This window comes from Cebus imitator, unplaced genomic scaffold, assembly GCF_001604975.1.
Source record: "Cebus imitator isolate Cc_AM_T3 unplaced genomic scaffold, Cebus_imitator-1.0 Scaffold494, whole genome shotgun sequence".
Classification (NCBI taxonomy): Eukaryota; Metazoa; Chordata; class Mammalia; order Primates; family Cebidae; genus Cebus; species Cebus imitator.
In genome coordinates, this window is record NW_016107809.1 from 1,210,986 (window position 1) to 1,234,594 (window position 23,609).

The 23,609-nt window shown below is 32.1% G+C and overlaps 1 protein-coding gene across 7 annotated transcripts in view; it reads left to right on the top strand.

Annotated features, from left to right (window-relative positions):
- STXBP5L (syntaxin binding protein 5 like) overlaps positions 1–23,609 on the top strand; it is a 419,550-nt gene that overhangs the window by 253,165 nt on the left and 142,776 nt on the right. For all 7 annotated transcript variants that reach the window (XM_017513535.1, XM_017513534.2, XM_017513536.2 and 4 more), the window contains exons 14-18: positions 803–870; positions 10,923–10,963; positions 14,399–14,616; positions 16,604–16,776; positions 18,574–18,699. In XM_017513535.1, the coding sequence (XP_017369024.1) occupies positions 803–870; positions 10,923–10,963; positions 14,399–14,616; positions 16,604–16,776; positions 18,574–18,699 (626 nt within the window). The remainder of the gene's footprint in view (positions 1–802; positions 871–10,922; positions 10,964–14,398; positions 14,617–16,603; positions 16,777–18,573; positions 18,700–23,609) is intronic.

Below are 23,609 nucleotides of genomic sequence, written 5' to 3' on the forward strand. Positions count from 1 at the left end.
CATAACTTCTTAAATTCAAATTTCCTAAATGCTACATAGCTTTAAGCCTATAGAAATATAAATTTCTTATATACTAGGTATATAATTATATATTGATATACTTATCTATTATATATATTTATATACTAAGTATGTACTTTAATGTATATTTGAGTCATAAGATGTAACCTTTATTTTAGATGAAAGATTATGTTTTAAGAAAATAAAAAGACTCAGGTCTTCTTAGTTTATAATTAAATTAATGGTTTAGGACATACAATTATTAAAAGTCATTTGTTAAATAACATTTTAGAATTTTTGTTATAGTTATGCAAGACTCAAATATTTACTATTGTAACAGATCATCTATTATGATTTCTGTTATTTTCCCAGGGCTGTTGGTATGGATAACTTCGAGAGATGCTATTTACATAGATTCTATGTTAAATGGCACCACAGTAGTTTGGTGGTACACATACTATATGACACATGTAGCAACACTTTATTTGTACAATTAAAAATACTTCTTTGATTTGTTTATATAAATGTTAAGATTGGTTAAAATCCATATTTTTAAGGAAGATGGAGTTGTACATTTAGAGGTGTTTGCTCAATGAAAGAATTAAAAGACAGCTGCACACTTCATTCTTGATTATTTTACAGTTATTTACGTTTAAGTGAACTTTTCATCATTTTAAGATATTTTTATTTTAAATTTCTAAGTCATTTAAACTAAAATCTAAGCAATTTGAACTATATATATATACACACACACACATATATGCGCATCTATATATATATTCTTTCTGGATAATCTATTTAGGAGTGGCCAATTAGTGGAGGAGCTTGGAACCTTGGAGCACAAACATATCCAGAAATTATTATTACTGGGTAAGTAGATGTGTTTTGTGAGTTATTAGTTCATCAACAAAAAGATGTTTACTGAGTCTTGATACTTTTCCATAATTGTATTCTATGCAGAATAATAGTTTAAGTAAAAGTAAAAACATAAGAAATAACAATCCAAAGATTCTAATCTTGACAGAAGATATAATCAAACCATTGGAAACATAATAACAAAAAAAGAAAGCATAGATTGTATTACCAGGAGAATGTCAAAGGGGGAAGTCATGAGATATTAGCCTTCACTGGAAATCACAGAATATTAGCTTTACAAAGGCCCTTATAAACATTTATCTATTTTTGCCAAATTTAGGAATCACTGCTTTGTATCTGTACAAGGTGGTTATTTAAAATATTCCTCAAAATTTACAGCACCAGAAATAACACTTCTTTGTATGATAACCCACTTGATATTTTAATATTAGGAACAAAAATAGAGATATACCTAATTATAAATATAAGATTTCAAAGATAATAAGGGATCTGCTAATGGGAAAATAGAGTCAATATACTTTTTCCTATTCTTCCCACTAAACAACTAAAAACTCTGGATATTATGTATAAGACAAACATAAGATGACTGGGAAATGTGAAGTGTCAGACCAGGTAGGACTCCTACGCCTTAAAGAATAGCATGGAAGTCAGTTCCCTAACTTTTCTTTCTGTCTCATATATCCAAGAATTAGAGCTAAAGAAGTTAGTAACATAGAACTGTGTTGGGATGAAAAATCCCAACCAAATCTAGCTCTCTTTAACCATGGGATGAAGAAAGGGGCAGTGTATCAAAACAGAAAACATTTAGAAAATAATCTTTCTACTTGGGTTTGACAACACACACACATACTCTCTCTCTCTCTCTCTCTCTCTCTCTCTCTCTCTCTCTCTCTCTCACACACACACACACACACACACACACACTCACCATCCTCCCACACACACAACTATGGCCCCACCCCAACTCACTCCAGTAAAGGCCAAGTGAGGAGTGTAGACTTTCACCCTTATCAGGGTAGACTAGATAGCCCAACTTCCCTAGAGTGTCAGATAAAGCAGAGTAGGGAGCTGGGGCCTTGTACCATGCTAGGTGAAACCCCTCCCCTGTGGTGTTGTGGGGAGCCAGAATTCTCTCCACTGCCCAGCAGTAATGAGTATCTACCACTCCCCATCCCCTTTCCTGTGTCACCAGAAATAAATGAGGAAGGAGAGAAGAAAGAGGGTGGGACTAAAAAGCATTGAGGAAATAATGGCTGAAAACTTATCAAATTTAGCAAAACCACATGAATTTTCAGATTCCAGAAGCTGAGCAAATCCCAATAAATCTATACCAATATACATTATCATCAAACTTCTGAATAGTAAATACTAAAATAAAAATAATATTGAAAGCCACAATAGAGAAATGACATCTAACCTATACGGCCAAACCAATTTGAATGACAGCAGATTTCTCATCAGAAACCCTGCCTGCCAAAAGGAAAATGAATATTTTTGTAGTACTGAAAGAAAAGATCTATCAACCCTGAATCCTATACCCAATGAAAATATCCTTCAAGAATTAAGGCAAAATTAAGATCAAAATCCATCATTTTTAGATGAAATAAACTAAGAGAATTTGTCAACACCAAATTAACCCTTAAAAAGTATATAAAGAAGTTCCGTACACAGGAAATGAAAAAAAGAAGGAACCTTCGTTCATCAATAAGAAATAATGCAGAAACAAAAGTATGGATAAATAAAATAGGCTTTTCATGTCTTGTATTTTTAAAAGTATATTTTATGGTTGAAGCAAAGATTATAGTAACAGTGTCTGATGTTACTATAATCACATTGTCTGGGATAGTTGTAAATGTATATAGAGAAAATATTTAGCACAATTATAAATGGGAAAGGGTACAAAAATTTGAAGGGTGTTAAGGCTTTTATATATTTCTTGAACTGGTAATAGGATGACACTGGTAGAATGTGATAAGTTGTGATACAATGTAATGCCTAAAAAAAACTTTTTAAAAATTATGCAGAGGTACACTTAAAAACACTACTGATGCATCAAAATGGAAGCACTATAATAATTCAAGTAACAGGAAGGCAAAAAAAGAGGAAACATGAAAAAAAGCAGAAAAAAATTTATATGATATTCTGAATCCCTAACTATATGCTATCTGCAATACACTCACTTCAAATATAACACCATAGATAATTTGAAAGTAAAAAGACAGAAAAAAATCTATAAAAAAGAATTAATGGAGAGTGACATCAACAAGGTGACAGAATAAGAAGCCCTAGATCTTGTTCTCCACAGACACACTCACTTTACAACAATATATGGTCCAAAAAGACATGACAACTTCAGAAACCATTTAGGAAGTCACAGTACCCCAGACAAGGTCAAAACCAAGAATGTTCACATTGAAATGGGTAAGAAAAGCAGTGGCACCTGGGTGCAGTGGCTCACGCCTGTAATCCCAGCACTTTGGGAGGCTGAGGTGGGTGGATCACAAGTTCAGGAGATCGAGACCATACTGGCTAACACGGTAAAACCCCGTCTCTACTAAAAATACAAAAACTTAGCCAGGTGTGGTGTCACGTGCCTGCAGTCCCAGCTACTTGGGAGGGTAGGGCAGAATTACTTGAGGCAAAAGTTGGAGGCAAACGTTGCAGTGAGTTGAGATCGCACCACTGCACTCCATCCTGGGTGACACAGCAACACTCTGTCTCAGGAAAAAAAAAAAAAAAAAAAAAAAAGCATTTCAACCATATCTGTCCTTTTTCCAAGCTGGCACAGCTCACAATTAGGAGTAAAAGTGCAACTCATGGCTTCATTGTGGTGGAAAGAGAAGAGTGGAACATATACCCAATGTTCTGGATTTACAGTGGCTGCTCAAGAGACCAGTCTCTGTATCATCTGTTAGAGAACTCGCATACTCTGCATACCTGAGTGCCACTGAGAGCAAAATATATTTCAGTGGCTTGTAGCATCAGAGAACCTAGTATTCCAGAGAGATACAAGAGGCAGTAAGATACTACAAGTTCCTAAAAAAGAAACTGGAAAGCTTCACTAGTTAGGAATTACATGCACAAGCCCAGAGAAGACAAATTCCCATGAAAGTTTTGAGAGGCTCTTAGAGGCTGATTTATGAAGAATATCCTCTGTACAAAGTCAATCCCTAAGGATGTGGCTACTATTTCATGTTAAATTCAACAAAAGTAAAGCATACAAAGAGACAGGGAAACATGGCCCAATAAAAGAGATGAAAAAATAAAAAATCCGGTAACTGATTTTACCTTTTCCCCATTTGCCCCAAGAATACTCACTGGCAGCACTTGCAGCTAGAACATTTATGCCAAGATAACTTTGCCTCAAAATATCTCACTTTTATTATTATTTTTGCATCATTCTAGTATATTGACTTTGGAAACAAAAGAAACATCATTCTATTTATAGCATTCTGGTTTTAGTAGTGATATTTCCATTTACAAAATATAGTAATTCTCGATCACTGAAAATGTCATATCCTAAAAAACATAGCATTCCTATGTGTGATGTTAACATCATTTTTGTACAGTTGTTGGCCAATGAATCATTTGAAGAATTTGATTTTTCTGAAATAGATTATTCTGATGTTAGTTTTGTTTAGAAATAACTCCAAGAACAGTGTTCATGTTTTATTTTAATATTGAAAACCAGTCAGATTTGCTTCATCCTCAAAAAGCATGTATATGTAAAATTAAAGGAGCACTAGAAGTGAGCTGCACTTTTTTAGCCTAAATGGGAAAAGGTTTAAAGAAACAGAAATCTGTGTATTACCTAACAAAGAGTTCAAAATAATCATCTTTTAAAAATCAATATATTAAAGAATACATATAGAAAACTAAATGAAATTAGGGAAATGATACATGAACAAAATGAGAGTACCAACAGAGTTCAAAATTATTAAAGAGAAACACTTCTAGATCTGAAGAATATGATACTATGATAATTGATTTGAAAAATTCATTAGAGAGTATCAACAACAGACTTGGCCAAGCAGAAGAAAGAGTCCGTGAACTGGAAGGTAGGTCACTTGAAATTATTGAGTCAGAGGAACAAAAAGAAGAGGGCCTAAGAGCCTTACAAACACATTCAAGTGGACTGACATATACATTATGTGAATTTAAGATGAGAGAGCAAGCGAGAGGGAGGGAGGGAGGGAGGGAGAGAATGAATGAGAATGAGAGGACTGGAGAGCTTGCTTGAAGAAATAATGGCCAAAAATTTCCTAAATTGGAAAGAAATGAAAATTAAAATTCAAGAAGCTTAAATAAGTCCAATAATATGAATCCAAAGAAGCTCATAGACACATTATAATCAAACCATCAAAACTCAAAGACAAAAAGAAAATCTTGAAAGCATCAAGAAGAAAAGTTTTTATCACCTGCAAGGAAATCCCCATAAGATTGTCAGCAGGTTTTTTAGCTGAAACATGGCAGACTAGAAGGGAGTGGGATGGTATACTCAAAGTGCCAAAAGAAAAAAGAAAACAACTCACCAACCTAGAATACTATATTTGGCATACCAACTTCAAAAAATGAAGAAGAAATAGAGACCTCATTATATAAACAAAAACTGAAGGAGTTCATCACCACTAACCTTGTCTTACATGAATTGCTGAGAGTTCTTTCAGTTGAAACAAACACACTAGAAAACAATACCAAAGCATAAAAAAATTAAAAGCTCTCTGGTAAAGTTAAGTTTATAGACAAAATATAGAATATTGTAATACTGTAATTGTGGTGGATAAATCACTTTGATTTCTGGCATAGAATTTAAAATATACAGGCATAAAATTACTGTAAAATATGATAAATGCAAAATATAAAAATGTGTAATTTGGACAGTAACATAAAGAGGGGGTGAATGTAAAGGAGTAGATTTTTTTTCTATGTAGTTAAAGTTGTTGTTAGTTTAAAATAGTGCTATAACTAGAAGATGTTTTATGTAATCCCAGTGGTAAACACAAAGAAAATGCCTATAGAAGGTGCACAAAAGAAAATGAGAAAGGAATAAAAGTATGTCACTAAAACGAAACAGAACACAAAGGAAGCCAGCAAGAGAAGAAAGGAAGATCAAAATAACCACATAACATATAGAAAATAATAAAATGGCATTTGTGAGTCCTTCTATACCAATAATTACATTAAATGTAAATGGATTAAACTCCTCAATCAAAAGACAGAGTGGCTTGATTGAAAAAAGTAGAACTATATGCTGTCTCCAGGAAACTCACTTTAGATTTAAGGACACACATAGGTTGAAATTAAAAGGATAGAAAAATATATATCATGCAAATTGTAACCAAAATAGAACAAGATGAACACATTTATATTGGACTTTAAGTCAATAACTCACAAGGAACAAAGAAAGACATTACCAAATAATAAGAGTCAATTCAACAGAAAGATATAAAAAGTACAGATACATATGAAAGTAACAGAGCACAATAATATATGAAGCAAACTGACAAAAGTCAAGAAAGAAACAGAATAACACAGTAGCAGTACTATATTTCAATACCACATTTTCAATAATGAATAGATCAACGAGACAAAAAAATCAAGAAGGAAACAGAGTATTTGAAAAACACTATAGACCAATTGGGCCTATTAGAGATACAAAACACTACACCTATCAATAGGAGAAAAATAATCTGCTTAAGCACACATGGACCCTGTTCCAGGATAAGTAACATGTTAGGTCAGGGGTTCACAACCCTCAGACCACAGACCAGTACCAGTCCATGGCCTGTTAGGAACTAGACCACACAGCAGGAGGTGAGCGGCAGGTGAGTGAGCATTACTGCCTGAGCTCTGCCTCCTGTCAGATGAGGGACAGCATTAGATTCTCATAAGAGTGCAAACCATATTGTGAATCACACATGAAAGTATCTAGGTTGCATGCTTCTTATGAGAATCTAATGCCTGATAATCTGAGGTGGAACAGTTTCATCCAGAATCCATCTCTCACCATCCCCTGTCTATAGAAAAATTGTCTTCCACAAAACTAGTCCCTGGTGCCAAAAAGGTTGGGGACTACTCTGTTAGGCCACACACCTGTAGATGCACATTATTAGTAATGTTCTTTGGTTGAGTAGTTTCAACATGATTATATTCAGTATATTAAATCTATGTTACATACATTGTTATTTTCATATCAAATATTACATGAAAAATAGAATTAAAATTTGTTGGGGTATATAGAGTCTCAGACCAACATGCTGCAGAATTTAGTAATAAAGTTTAAAAATGCCTAGTTAGTGTATAATTAGAGTACATAAGCATATGAATTCATTCATAGCATCTTTATTTGTAATAACCAAAAACTGAAAACAACCCAAATGATTTGGCGAAGGGGTAAATAGAGTATTTAGCAATAAAAAGAAACAAATTATTTATACATGTAAGAAAGATTATCCTCAAAAACATTATGCTAAGTGAAAGATGCAGACATAAAACAGTAGGTGGGTTCCACTTGTTTAAAAATTCTAAGAAAAAAGAATCTACATAGGCAGAAAGTAGATCATTGTGAATCTACTGGGGATGGGAAAGAGGGTTGCATATTGCCATGAGGTAACTTTTTGGGATGATGGGAATGTTCTAAAACTGGATGATGATGTCAATGTGACAACTGTGTAAATTTACTAAAAATTATCAAACTGTATACTCACAATGGGCGAATTTTATAGTTATGTAAATTATATCTCAATAAAGCTATTAACAAAGTAGAGTAAGCCACTCAGTGACTAACCCTCTCTCAAAAAATAAATCAGTTGACCATATACATATGGTTCTATTTATGGACTCTCTACTATGTTTCATTGATATATGTGTCTGTTTTTCACCAGCACAAACATTTTATTGTAGCTTTAGGATGAGACTTAAATCTTATGTAGTTTGAGTTCTCCAGCTTTGTTTTTATTTTTCAAAATTGCTTTGACTATTCTAATTTCTTTACTTTTCTTTTAAAAACATAATTTCAGCTTTTATTTTATGTTCAGGGATATATGTATAAGATTGTTACATGGGTATACTGGGCACAGGTAGTGAGCATAGTACCCGACAGGTGGTTTTCAACCCACATCTCTCCCTTCCCTTCCCACTCTAGTAGTCTGCAGTGTCTATTCTTTCTGTGTTTATGTGTTTAGCTCCAGTTATATGTGATAACATGTGGTATTTAGTTTTCTATTCCTGTTCTGGCTCCCTTAGGATTATAGCCTCCAGCTCCATCCATGTTTCGGCAGAGGATGTGATTTCATTCTTTTTTATGACTGTGTAGTATTTTACAGTATATATGTACCATATTTTCTTTATCCAATCCACTGTTGATGGGCTCCTAGGTTGATTCCATGTGCTATATTGTAAATAGCATGGCAATGAACATATGAGTGCATGTGCCTTTTAGGTATAATGATTTATACTGCTTTGATTATATACCCAATAATGGGATTGATTGCTGGATCAATGGTAGCTTTATTTTAAGTTCTTTGAGAAATCTCCCAACTGCTTTCTACTTTCAGCAGTGGTTTAACTAATTTACATTCCCACCAACAGGGTTTAAGCATTCCCTCTTCTCTGCCATCTGGCAAGCATCTGTTACTATTTGACTTTTTAATAATAGCTGTACTGACTGTTGTAAGATGGTATCCTGTTGTGCTTTGATTTTCATTTCTCTGATGATTAGTGATGATGAGCACTTTTTCATATGTTTGTTGGCTGCTTGTATGTCTTCTTTAGAGAAGTGTCTGTTAATGTCTTTTGCCCACCTTTTAAAAGAGTTATCTGTTTGTTTTTTGGTTTGTTCAAGTTCCTCACAGATTCTAAGTATTAGATATTTGTCAGATGCATAGTTTGTAAATATTTTCGTCCATTATGTAGGTTTATGTTTCATCTGTTGAGAGTTGCTTTTGCTGCACAGAACTCTCGAGTTTAATTAGGTCTTACATGTCAATTTTTCGTTTTGTCACAATTGTTTTGGAGGGGTTGGCCATAACTTATTTGACAAGGCTGATAACAAGAAAGCTATTTCTTAGGCTTTCTTCTAGGATTTTAGTAGTTTGAGGTCTTACATTTAAATCTTTAATCCATCTTGAGTTAATTTTGTATAAGGTGAAAAGTAAGGGCCAGTTATCCTGGCACCACTTATTAAACAAGGAGTTCTTTTCTCATTGTTTGTTTTTGTCAGCCTTGTCAAAGCTCAAATGGTTGTAGATGTGAGGCTTTATTTCTGAGTTTTCTCTTCTGTTCCATTGGTCTATGTGTCTGTTTTTGTGCCAATACCATGCTGTTTTGTTTACTGTAGCCAGGTATAGAATAGTTTGAAGTTGAGTAGTGTGATGCCTCCTGCTTTATTCTTTTTGTTTAGGATTACTTTGGCTATTCAGGCTTTTTTGGTTTCATATGAATTTTAGAATATTTTTTTCTAATTCTGTGAGGAATGATGTTGGCAGTTTGATAGCAATAGTGATGAATCTGTACATTGCTTTCTGCAGTATGGCCATCAGTTTGTTTATTTCTACAAAAAAATTGTTTTACCATATTTGTGGTTACATTGAATTTATATGTTATTTAAGTGAACAAATATCTAAAAAGTCATACAATTTTCAATAATATGTTTTATATCTCCTTTTATTAATGCCTTATTTTTTGGTCAACATCTTATAATTTTCAGCATACAGATCTGGCACAAATTATGTTAGATTTTATCTATTTTTTGGTTTTGGCACTGTTGTAAGTAGTAATATGTTGTTGCTTAAATTTCCAAATGTCTATTGCTATTCAATGGAAATACAATTGATTTTTGTATGTTGATATTGTATCTTACAATTGTGCTACTCATTTATGAATTCCAGTATTCTTTTTGTAGAATCTCTGGGATTTTCTACATAGCCATATAATCTGCAAATAGAAACAATTTTGTTTCTTCTCTTTTAGTCTGTATGCTTTTTATTTATTTTTCTTCCCTATTGCAGTGGTTACCACCTCCAATAAGATGTTGAATAAGAATGGTGAGAGTGAACTTTTTTTTTTTTTGCTTTGTTCCTGATCTTAGGGAAAAACATTCAATCTTTCACTATTATGTTTGTTAGTAGATATCTGTAGTTTGTTCCTACACATCTTTTATCTGGTTATAGAAGTTCCTCTGTTCCTAGTTTATTGAAAGTTTTTTATGAATGAAAGATAAATCTTGTCAAATGCTTTTTCTGCATTTATTGACATGACTATTGGCTTTTCTTTTGTAATCTGTCATTATAGTGAATTTTAATATGGTAGTTGATATTTTTAAATCTTTAATTGGTTTACATTCCTAAGAAAACCCAGTCATGATATATTATCCTTTCTATATATTACTTGATTTATATTGCTAATATTTTGTTGACAATTTTTATGCCTATTCACATGAGGAATATCGGTTTGTAATTTTCTTTTCTTGTAATGTTTTTATCTGGTTTTGGTGTCAGGATAATGCTGACTTCATCAAACGTATTGAAGTATTGAAGAAGAGAGAAGTATTTGATCCACTTCTATTTTCTAGATGAATATTTATAGAATTGACATTTTATTATTACCAAATGATTATGCAACTCGATATATTTGGTGATTTGCTTTTATATTTTGAAACTGAACTTTAATTTTGCTATGATATTCAATTAATATTTATAGTAATATCAAAATTATCTATCTTTTTAATTGAATATAAATAATTTTACATGAAAATATGTTGTTCACTTTCCACAGGCCATTTTCATTGCTCTTTATTACACATATAATCTTTTACAGTAAAGTCTAAGGAATTACTGTTCTTTTTCTAATCTTTAGATTTTAGTATATTGTTTAAGAAATGAGCCATTGTTTTAAGCTTAGAAATGGTTTAGCATATATTAGTATTCATTAAAGTGGTATTTTTGAATCAAAATTTTATTAACAGTAATTCAAGTTTTTGTACATTTGGAGTGATTATGATTTTTATTTAGTATACTTTAATTAATGCTAATTTATTTCTCATCTAGTCATGCAGATGGATCAATAAAATTTTGGGATGCTTCTGCAAGTAAGTTTCAAGTTTCTGTACAACAGAAACCAATTGGTTAATATTTATTTATAGCCAGCTACCACTTTTTAGTTTGGGCAGTTAACATTTTGGATATATTTTTAGCATGCATATATAGCTATTGTTACAAAAATCCATTACCTACGTTGTTAGATCAGTTTAAAGTATTATCTTTACTTCTCTTCTATAATATAAAGTAAACCAGACTAAGTCACTCTTTGTCAGCAACCCATTATATCTACAAGAGGCACAATACATCAGAAAAAGTACCAAGCTCTGTCAGATTAACTCTGTTCAAGGAATTACCTTCACCTCCTACCTGTGTGACCTTAGCCAAGTGTTTTTAACCCTCTAGTCTTCAGTTTTCTTCCCCACTCATCTACTGCATCCTGCAAAGATCAAATGATTTGATAAGTATAAGAACTCTTTCAAAATTCTTGAGAATTATGTAACATAAGGAATAATAAGTAAGGTATTCTGCTCAATGTTGAAAGACATGAAAAGATACTTAAGACTTCATTATACTCATATATACCCTTCAGAAAAATGTAGTCATGAGAAAAGATAAAGAAATGCACATATATAACTATAGGGAAAACAATATGATAAGAACTCTAAATGCAGTACCCCAAATTCTGTTTGCTATCAGAAATAGGAGAGTCTTTCTGGGACCAGGTAGATCCAGGAAAGATATTTTGATGGGGTTAACATTTAGTGTGAGCTTTGGAAGATAGTTAACTTTTGACAGGATTAGGAGTGAAGAACAAGTTAACAGTGACTCTAAGTTTCTGAAGATGAGAAACCAGGAAGATGTAGGTAACTCTTTTGGAAATAAGGAATATAAGAGAGCTTTGAATTTTTAGTAACACCGAAAATTCAAGTAAAAATATACAGCAGGTAGGGAGAATAGAAATGGAAACCAATGAAGAAGCAGCATAAAAGTGATGTCTGAAGCGATAGAAATGAATAGCTTCTGAGGAAGACTTCAATAAACAGAAAAGCAGAGGAAGAAGCTTGAATATTGACAATATTCTTATCCCACATGGTAGAGTTCCTTGAGCAAGCAAACAAACTATCAGCAAGAGAAAAGGATTAAAAGATTTCAGCCCACGCATTCTGAAGCCCCCTTATGACCTCACATAGTAAAAAGCAAGTGCCTAAAGAGAAACTCTAAAAGCCAATAGATTTTCTGTTAATGAATCGTTTCATGCAAACCTGAGTTTGTTCCTGGAACAAAATTCATTGCATAGTGATGTCATTACTCCTTTCCCACCACCTCAAAAATCATTTTCTGGCTTTTAAAATGTGGAGAACACTTTAACACTTTAATTATTAGAGTGCATAACACCCTTAAATATGCATAATAATATTTTGAGAAGTTACTTTGTAAATATTTTATCACATTCAGAATATAAATTGCAAAGGATCACAGCATGTTTAATATTTTTACCGTAGTCAAGGTTATATCTCTAACTTAATGGATGTCTAAAAAAATCACTTAGTTTGCTAACTGTGATTGTCTAATATATAAAGCGAAGTGAATTTGAGTAACTGAGTTTATATTACCATGTATCTTAGTTTGCTATTGCTGAATAATAAATTACCGCAATTTAACAGCTTAAAACAATACCCATTTATTATCTCAGTTTCTGCATGTTATGATTGTGATTATACCTTAGCTAGGTCCTCTGCTCAGGGTCTCACAAGACTGTAATTAAGGTATTGGCTAGGGCTGTGGTTTCATGAGACTCAAAGTCCTCTTCCAAGCTTATGTGATTGTTGGCAGACTTCATTTTCTTGCACATTCAGAGCTCATGGTGGCTTGCTGCTTCAAAGCTAGCAAGAGAGAGTGTCTCTCCCAGAAGGTAAACTTCAGGGTGGGCCTCAGTTCCTCTTTTAAGGGGTTCATCTGATTAGGTTAGACTTGTTAAAAATAACCTCTTTGTTGATTAGCTCAAAGTCAACTAATTAGGAACCTTAATGATGTCTGCAATATCATTTTACTGTTGTAACAAAATAATCATAGGAATGATACCCTATCTGACCTCAGAAGCCAGGCTATAGCACCCAGTACAATCCCTTGTGCATTAAAAAATAAATAAATAAAAATAAAAAACTATTTTAGTTTGACATAATTTCAAGCTTACAAAAATGCAAAAAAAAAAGAGATTATGAAATGTTTTATACCTCTCAACCAGATTCTCCAAATATCAGTGTATACTACATTTGTTCCGTCCCTCTCCCTATCTCTCTTACTCTTTCTCTCTTCCCTCCATACGTTTTGCTCTCACACACATGTACATATATACATAAAGCTTTTTTACTTAACCATTTGAGAGTAAATTGGAGACACAATGTTCATCCAACATTACATACCCCTAAATACTTCACTGTGTATTTCCTACAAACAAAGGCATTCGCTTACATAACCAGATATAGTCATCAAAACCAGGAGATTACACTGACACAACACTATTATCTAATCTCTGGATTTTATTCAGCTTTTCCAAATTAATAGTTTTTACAACAAAAACAAATCCAGGATCATTTGCTGCATTTAGTCATCATGTCTCCTTAGTTTTAAAAAAATCTAAAAAAGTTCCTGAGTCTTCATTTTATGACATTGACATTCTTAAGGAGTTCAGGCCAGTTATTTTATAAGATCTCCTTCAGTCTGGTTTGACTAATGTTTCTCATTATTAGATTCAGATTATGCACTTTTCTCAGAACTACTGATATTTAAAATTTTACCAAAGGATTATTTGTAGAATCATAGGTCTTTTACAGAGAGTTATCACCATGGTCTCTAATGGAAAAATATTCCCCCAAATATTCTTGAAAACAGTTCACAAACACAGTTTATGATATTATATCTGACCCTTCTTGACATAGAGCCACTCAGAAAAGATTCCTTTTCAAATAGTTACGGATTCTTGGACTCTCAGTATTGCTAACTGGTAAATTACAATGTTTCTTAAGGAATGTCTGAAAATTTGTTGAGAGGAGTAAACCCTCTAGGAATATCATCACCCTCTCTAGCAATCAAAGGGGAAAATTGAGATAAAGCATGGGGGAGTCTCCTCTAGGAAAGAATTATTTTCAGTATTCCCATTTTAGACTTTCTGAGCCCCAATATTTTTATGTAAATGATGATAAAAATACTTTCTACATGAGACTTTTCTGAGACATATACAAGAAAGCCACTATATATTCCCTGGTATATAGTGTATTCAAGGAATGTTTATTTTTTCCCTGTGCTCTCCCCTTAGCAACTGTACTGATATGAAAGCATGGCATTGAATGCTTACTAGTTAAAATATAATTCACTTTATCTACTTAGGTTTACTTTTGTGGTTTAGCAAATATATTTGGAAAAGCTTTAATAATATCTAATAAGTTTAAATTAAAAGATAACTGTGCTTCAATGTCTTATAGTAACTCTGCAGATGCTGTACAAGCTAAAAACTTCAAAAGTGTTTGAAAAACAGAAGGTAGGAGAAGGAAAACAAACATGCGAAATTGTAGAGGAAGATCCATTTGCCATTCAGATGATTTACTGGTGTCCAGAGAGCAGAATATTCTGTGTATCAGGAGTCTCTGCATATGTCATAATTTATAGATTCAGCAGATATGAAATTACAACAGAAATAGTGGTAAGTTATTTAAAATTTAACTTTCACACTTACTGTTATTAAAAGAAAGCCACCATCATAGATTTGACTACTTGGTATGGTTTTCATCGAGTGTGCAGTATGTGGCCAGTAATAAAATTCATAGGATTTTAAATTACTATTATTACTTACTATAACATATTAATAAATGGCTTGGCTTAAAAGGCCAAAACAGTTCTCTATCAAAACTTGGTATTTTTTTCAATATCAAAACAAGCTTAGTTTTAAGTTAATCTTGCTACAAATTAAACATGTCACAATTTTCTCATTTTTCTTTTTTATGTTATGTGAGTTGCATCTACCTGGCCAAAATAAGTCAACTCTACAACATGATGTTTTGAAATACGTATATATTGTAGAATATATACCTATATATTCTTCTCTATATACCAATAAAATATATAGGTTTTGTACATATAGTTACTGATTTATTTTATGTATAAAAATCAAATTAATGCAGGCTTTGTTCTAGACTTTAATTAATTTTTAAGTTCATCTGATTTTCATTTTCTCAACTGTTTGCCATAAATTATTATTTCTCAGCTACAATAAGGTTATTTTTAATCATTTTCTATGTAGCAACATTTTTATGGGGTGGATTTAATTATGGGGCAGTCTTACCTAAATCTTAATTTTTAAATCAAGGAAATACTCTGCTTATTCAAAATAATGATGATATTTATAGGATAAATTAATTATAAATGAAGCCACCTGTAAATAATTGTTCTTCTCTACCTTGCCTATTTTACCAGAAGATAAAGATTATTTACTACAGAAATGTGTATAAGTGTTTTTCCCTCAACAACTAAAATTAGTATTACCCTTCTATTGCATAGTAGCTAAAAGGCCAGGCATTGGAGTCAGATAAACCTAGGTTTTAATTCTGGCTTTCCCATTAAGTATCTGTGTGACTCTGAGCAAGCCATAAGTCAATAGTAGAATGTGGCTATGATTCAGTTTCATCATGTGTATAATCCCCTGTGTAAATAAAAATGAAAAATAAAAATAAACTTGAAATACAAATACCAATTTCATAGGGTTCTTATAATGATTGTATAAAGACATTATAATAGTGTCCTTACTGTAGTAAGCACTCAATAATTGGTAACTGTATTGCCACCACTAGAGGTTTTTCTGTAGTTTTAAAATAATTATGACAATAATTTTGATAATATTCCCATAATGACATTTTTGTAAGTAATTATTTTCAATCTCAAAAATGCTCATTTTTACATTATAAAGCAAATACATTTTATAAAATCAGTTCTAATTAAATCATTTAATGCACTTAATGCAGTCATAAAGTACTTCATTTTAAAACTTTTTTAGTTTAAAAAAGGGTTTTAGGGCATCTCTTTATTCCTTTTAGGACATCTCTTTATTCTTTAATCCTTTTTATAAGTAATTCTGATCTAGCTAAACAAGAACCAAGGTAATAAAACAAACAACCAAAAATATGGAATTTCTTTTGGAAAATTTTTATAATAAAAGGCTTTAAACAAGCAATTTTTTTTTCATACACACACACACACACACACTCTACACACACATACATATTTGTGTGTGTATATGAAAAGAGTTTAATTTCTGTCATTGGAATAACCATAACCAATTTCTCCTTTTGTTATTGTATGCCAAATTGTAATTTATACTGTATCTTAAAGTATATTTATTACATAAAAACTTTATCTTCACTGAGGTATTTTTCTTTTAATTCTGAAGTTTAAAAATTTACATTTTTGTGATTGCCATTGAATAGTCCATATAATTAACTACTTGACTTAGCATGAGATACTTCTCAACTTTACTATAAATTGAAATTGAACTTATTAATTTGAAAAAAACTGTGTGAATGATTCCTAAAAAGTTATCAAGTATTTTAATGTTATTATTTATTATGACTTAGATTAAATTAAAACTTGATGATTATTATTGTAACTTAGATTAAATTTAAACTTGATTTTTTAAGTCATTAGAGGTACGACTTCAGTATGATGTTGAAGATATTATTACCCCCGAACCAGAAACAAGTCCTCCGTTTCCAGATCTTTCAGCCCAGCTTCCTTCTTCAAGGAGTCTTTCCGGGAGCACTAACACTGTTGCTAGTGAAGGAGTAACAAAGGACAGTATCCCATGCCTCAAGTAAGAGTTGCTACCAAATTTTAAAACAATTTTACCTGTTACTCGTATCAGTCTTTGAAACTGTGACAAATAAAATTAATTTTCTCTAATTATTAAGTTGTTGTCAAGTGATCTACAATTCTCCAGGGGTTACCCTGGTCTTTTCTTTGAATATCTATGAAGAGGGCAAATTATTTTCATCCTTCATTTACTTATTTATATATTTCCTTCCCAGAAGGACACTAAAGAAAACATGGCTTTGTTAGAATGGGAAGTTTAGCAGGGCAGAAACTTGGCCACTTGCTTGATACCTTCCAAATGAAAAAGGGTGTTTATGGAGTGTGATGGCTCACGCCTGTGTTCCCAACACTTTGGGAGGTTGAGGTGGGAGGAATGCTTGAGGCTAGGAGTTCGAGACCAGCCTGTGCAACATAGCAAGACCCCGTCACTACAAAAATTAAAAAATTAGCTGGATATGATGGCACATACCCGTAGTCTCAGCTAGTAGGGAAGCTGAGGTGGGAGAATCACTTTAGCCCAGGAGTTTAAGGTTGCAGTGAGCTATGGTCTTGCCACTGCATTCCAGCCTGGGTAACAACAGCAAGACCATGTCTTCAAAAAAATAATAATGATTTTTTTAAAAGTATGTTTATGTAATTTTTTTTTATCTTTCCTGGAATCAAAAAGAAAATCATTTACTATCTACTACAAGAATATTGTATTAGAAAAAAGAATTTCTCTCCTGATTGCTAGTATATTGTACAATCTTTCTTTTTAAAACTGTTGTTTGTTAATAAACTAAACAAAGATTTGCATCATGTTAAATAAAACCTAAAGTTAAGAAAGCCCATAGTAATATTTTATTGTTTTTATGATTTTTAGTAATAGAGTATAAATTACTATTTCCTGCTTCTATACCATCAAACCAAATGTTTCTAGTGTTAGCTGGCTGGAGAATTAAACCTAAACAGGGAATTTCTTTGAGCTGCATATCTACATTTGCCACACACAAAACTTTAGACAGCTAGTTTACTCATTTCTTACAAATATGCTGATGGAAAACTTAGAGATAAGATTTTAGGAGCAAAATCCTCCATACAATTAGCAGATGCTATACTTTTGTAATCATTGATTGTCCTTTCAAAACTTTTCTATTGAAGTACATGAAAAGAAGTAAATATAAGCAAATATTACTTGGAGGAAAATCTACAAAGAGGAAACATCATCATAAAATTTTACCTAATGGATATATTTTTGAAAGGAGCATCAATAGTATTTGATAATTGGTTGGTTGTGAAGTATGAGAAAAGGATATCAGTCAAGAAGAACTTTAAGATTTTTTAACTCAGTAACTGAAAAGATAAGAGTTGCTATCAGTTGGAATAAAGAAGGCTACCAGTGAAACAGCTTTAAAGGAAAATAGAAATTCAGATGCTAGATATGTTGAATTCTTAAATCGGGTGGTAGGTTATTTGTCATTTGTTTTACGGTTATGCTTTATAACTGACATATATGTAAAATATATTAGAAAAATAATTACATAATAAAAATAAAAGAATCTCAAAAGAAAAACATTGGAGTGATAAAGGCCAGTTAAAGTTGTGGACCTAACTGACTGGAAGTCCACTTAAAGAAGTAACTAAGCAATAATAAGTGGCTCAGTGTATTTTGAGAAAGCTAGAAGTCACCTCCATCTACATGTGCCTGCAATACCTGGTGTTGTATATTTCTGTAGCATGATTCTATGTAAATTCTCAAGATAATTATTGGCTATGTTTATTTAAACTCTATATATCAGAATTGTTTTTGCTTTTAAAGTGTTAAGACACGGCCAGTGAGGATGCCTCCAGGATATCAAGCAGAACTTGTTATTCAATTGGTATGGGTAGACGGTGAACCTCCACAACAGATTACTAGTCTTGCTGTAAGCTCAGCATATGGAATGTAAGTAATTAAACTTTTTTCTGATTTGTGTTATTTAGCTAATATGTTTGATTTTTTTTAGTTGTTCCTTGCTTAAGTTCTAATAATGAAAAGAAGCCCTTACTTGGATTTTTATTAGATTAAACAATATATGAGAAAAAAATTTAAATTTACTTTGTGGTTTTTTGTTCTTTCTTGAAGTCAAACCTGTGATAGTGTTCCCAATTTTGATGTTAGTAGGGGATTGTTAGGATTTTATTACACTTATAATTTATTGTTTTTATATTCTGTCTTTTTTCTTTTTATAATTCATTTTGGATACTTTTGACTTATACTTTAGAGTTCACTGACTCCCTCTTTAACTGTGTCTAATCTGATGGTAGATCCACCAATGAAGTTCAATTTCAGCTATTTTATTTTTCAGTTCTAGACCTTTCATTTTATTATTTTTAAACATCCTGTTCTCTTCCCAAATTATCACTCTTTTATTTCTTTCAACATATTGAATGTATGCCTTTAAAAATGTGTTACTTTAAGTATGTGTTTGATACTTCCATATTTGGTATCTAGTCTATATAACATTTCTTAGTTTTGGATTATATTATGTTCATGTATGCCAGTTTGTTTGGTTTTTATCTTAGGTGTTTCTGGTTGTTTTAATTGAGAAATTAACATTATAATTTGAGATTTTAGATGATATTTTCCTCAAGAAAGTACCTGCATTTCTTCTGACAGTCTGGGTTAAGAAAATATTGAAGGGTCAGAACAACATAATTCAAGCAGACATCAGATTTTTGAAAGTTGGATTTTATTCCCATTAAAGTGCAATTTAATTTCAGTTAATCCTTATTCCTGGACTGTAGCCCTGCATAGAGGTTGTGTCAAACTATACTCCCAACAGCAATGTTTAGAATGTCCACTTTCCTACCACATTTTTAACAACAACATTTAATCAAACTTTCCATCCTGGTCAGTTCATTCAGAGTATTATAATATCAGTAAAAATTTTCTTATACCTTAAGTGAAATTGAACATCTTTTCCTGTTTTGTGACATTCTGTTTCTATTCTTTGTCCGTTTGTCTATAAAGTTGCTGACCTTCCTCATAGAGACTTATGAAAACTGTTTACATATTAGAGAAGTTAGCTTTCTCTTTAATGTAATTTGCAATGATCTTTCCTGCTTTTGTTTGCTTTATGACTTTAAGATGGTTTCTACTTTAGATAATTTTTTTCAACTCTATTTTTTGTTATCTTTTATGGCTCTGAATTTGTGTCATATTTTAAAAGTCCTTCCTGTCTTCAACATAATAATAAAAATATAATAAAAACAAAAAAATTATTATGTTCCTTCTAATATGCTTTTTGTTTCTTTTATATATTTAAAGCTTTAATCGATCTGGAATTTATTTAAATATATATTATGAAATAAGTATTAAATTATATTTTTTCCTGATGACTAAGAATTGTGCCAGTACCATTTCCTGAATACTTCATCTTTCTATGCTTATTTGGAATCTTTTAACAAAGAATACATTCCTTTATATATTTCACTTCTATTTCTGTAACTTCCTAAGCTCAGTCTTATAAGCTCCAAGAGAATGCCTTGAAACCATCAGTAAGCAGTACATGGAAAAAAGTCTTATCTTTGTGTACCTAGAATTTTCTTTAGGGGGTTATGGAGAATATATGTGAACATAGAGTGTTGAGTGCCTGCTTCTGGACTAGAATATTACTTGATGGGAAAGCTGGCGACAACAGTTGGTGGCTGAAGGGAGAGGAAGAATGGACTGTGGGACAGTCTATTGTTTCATTACTTGATATGGTAAGAATATATGATTATTCTCTAGCCCAAGTAATTACCATGAAAGATAACTGAGCTCAAGCCATTTTCTGAGTTCCCTTCTCTACAGATTGACCTGTAAAGACAAAGGGGCTTCAGAATTCAGAGACTATAAATATGTGTCACCTGGTTCAGAAGATGAAGGTTGTTAGAATAGACCTGATAAAGAACACATTTTCCACATAAGGGAACTGTGGAAGTGAAAGTAATTACAAAGCTTCTGAATAATTTACATTTGTATGAAAATGACAACTTGAATATCTATCTCATAGAGAGCCTCCACTGCCAAAAAAATCCTATTTCATGTGGCTGCTAGAGTAAATTCCACCAAGTGTTAAAGAAATAAATCATACAAGTATTATGTTAAATGTTCCTGAGAATTATTTAAGATGAAATCATGTTCATCTCATTTTATGAGGCCAATATAACTTAATGCAAAAGCTTGAAAAGGTCATTACAAAAAGAGAAAGTTGTAAGTCTATATTATTTATAAACATAGATTTAAAATCTCTACCAAAATACAGATAAATCTAGCAATTAAAAAAGAGAAAATATCATAAACAAGTTTGGTTTACACCAGGAATTCAAGGTTTTTACACATTTTAAATGAATAATGAATAAAGTAGAAAAACCATATGATTATCAGGAATGCAAAAAACAAAAACCTCTGATAAAATTAAATATCCATTTATGACTTCAAAAGAAACTAATGCCTAAAATGAGAAGGAATTTTTCTTTATTTGATACATTTTAGCAAATATGCTTGATGGTGAAATGTTAGAAGCTTTGCCTTTGAGATAAAAACAAGAGAATTGACTTAGTCCATTTGGGCTGCTTAACAAAATGTCTTATAAATGGGTAATTTGTAAGAACCAAGATATATTATTCACAGTTCTGGAGGCTAGAAAGTCCAAAATTAAGGTCTCAGCAGATTCAGTGTCTGGTGAGGATTTGCTCTCTGCTTCAAAGGTAGCACCTTCTTGCTGTGTTTGCACTTGGCAGAAGGGTGAACAAACTCCCTCAGACCTCTTTTATGAGAAAGTGAATTCCATTCATAATGGCATAGGCTTCCCGAAGGTCTAAGCACCTTCCCAAGTCCCCAACTCTTAATTACCGTCACCTTGGGGATTAGATTTCAACATATGAATTTGGGGATACACAAAAATTCAGACCATAACATTCTGATCCTGCTTCCCAAAATTTATGTTCTTCTCATATGCAAAAAAAAAAATTCATTTGATTCTAATAACTCCAAAAGTCTTAAGACATTTTGGCATAACTCAGAAGTTTAAAGCCCAAAGTCTCATCAAAATGTCATCTGGGCTGAGTGCAGTGACTCACACCTGTAATCCCAGCACTGTGGGAGGCCAAGGTGCGTGGATCACCTGAGGTCGGGAGTTCGAGACCAGCCTGGCCAACATGGTAAAACCCCATCTCTACTGAAAGACATGAAAAAATATTAATGTTTTTAGCAACAAGGGAAAAGTAAAATAATAGAATACCATTTTTGCCTGTTAAATGGGCAACCTTTTAGATTGCTATTTTCTGTTAACAACAGTGTGAGGAAATAAATCCTCTCATACACATGTATTTTATCTTTTAAAAATGATATTAACTATAGCATTCAATCCTGAAATTTTAATGCTGCTTAAATTTCTGCAATTTCTGGAAACACACTTTTGGACAAAGTTTGTAGATGGATATTCTTTGCATCTTTATTTTTGGTAGCAAGATATTTAGAACTTATGTAAATGTTCATAAACAGGAAGATAATTTTTTTAAGTTACTTTTGTGCCATGGAATACAATGCTGTAAAAAGCAAAAACAAGAAAATACCCCTTAGACATTTTAGTGAAAAGAAAATTATATAATATATGCTTGTAAAAACACAGAAGACTAGGGCAAGAAGGATATAAACAAATCGTTAATGGTAATTATCCCTGGAATGGAGACTAGCATGCAGTAGGTTGACTAAATGGGACTTTCATTTTATATTTAGTGTTTCATTTGTTTAAGGAAAAATATTTTCAACTGGAATTTTTTTAAAATAAATAAATGGTAGAGAAATTGATACTGTGGCTCTGAAAACTCACTTCCTTAGGGGATTCAAAGGTATGAGTTTGTGAGAATCATCAGATACCAGAAATCTGTTAGAAAGCGTGTGCTTTAAAAATGATCACTCCCCAGAACTCTGGGGGAAATGGCTCATGACCTTGCCTTTTTGATGGAGCAATAATGTATAAACACAAACACAATGAAAACACAAATATATTAATTCCTTGAAAAAAGAATATAGTAGATAAAGAAGTGTTGATTTAATCAATAATTTTTTATGTTTCTACTATACAATAGACATGTAAAAGCTGGGAATATAGCAGTGCGCAGGCAAAAAGACCTTTCCTCATTCAGTTTAGGTTCTACTCAGGGTTTACAATAATGGAGATATTTAGTATATTGTGATTTGAAAGTAATTTAAAAGAATAAATGTAGAAATTTGCAGCAAGGTAATTGAGAGAACAAAATGCTTGGGGAAAAGAGGGTGAGAAATTAAAGTTATTGAAGGAATCTAATGAAAAGATTAAATGTGAGCATTTCACTTTTATTACAAAGATAGTAGAAGTTTTGCTGATTCACCTGTTCTATTATGGCCTGCAAAATTTCTAGAGGATACAGAACCACAGAATTTTTGTTGTTAGGCTTTGGTTTGATGGTAGGCTTAGTAGAGAGCTCTGTTTCTTTAGTTCCTGAAATAATCTAGTGTAGAATTAAAGAGCATGTATGGTAGAGTTAGAGTCTTTGGGATACAAATTCAAATTCTGTTTTTTTTCTAGCTGTTGTATTTTTTTTAAGTTACTTGAAATTTCTGTGCCTCAGTTTTTCTAATCTGTAAAATGAGGATAACATGTTGAGAAGATTAGATGCATTAATGCATATAAAATGTTGCATCTGTTAGGTTCCCAGAAGAAAAAACATGATACATTCAAAATAGGATAATTTGAGGAGCTTTAATAAATGAAGTATTTATGAAGGTTTTTGCAGGATCTAGGAAAGCAAGGGATAGTATAGTATCCCAGGATTTGAAAGTGTGCT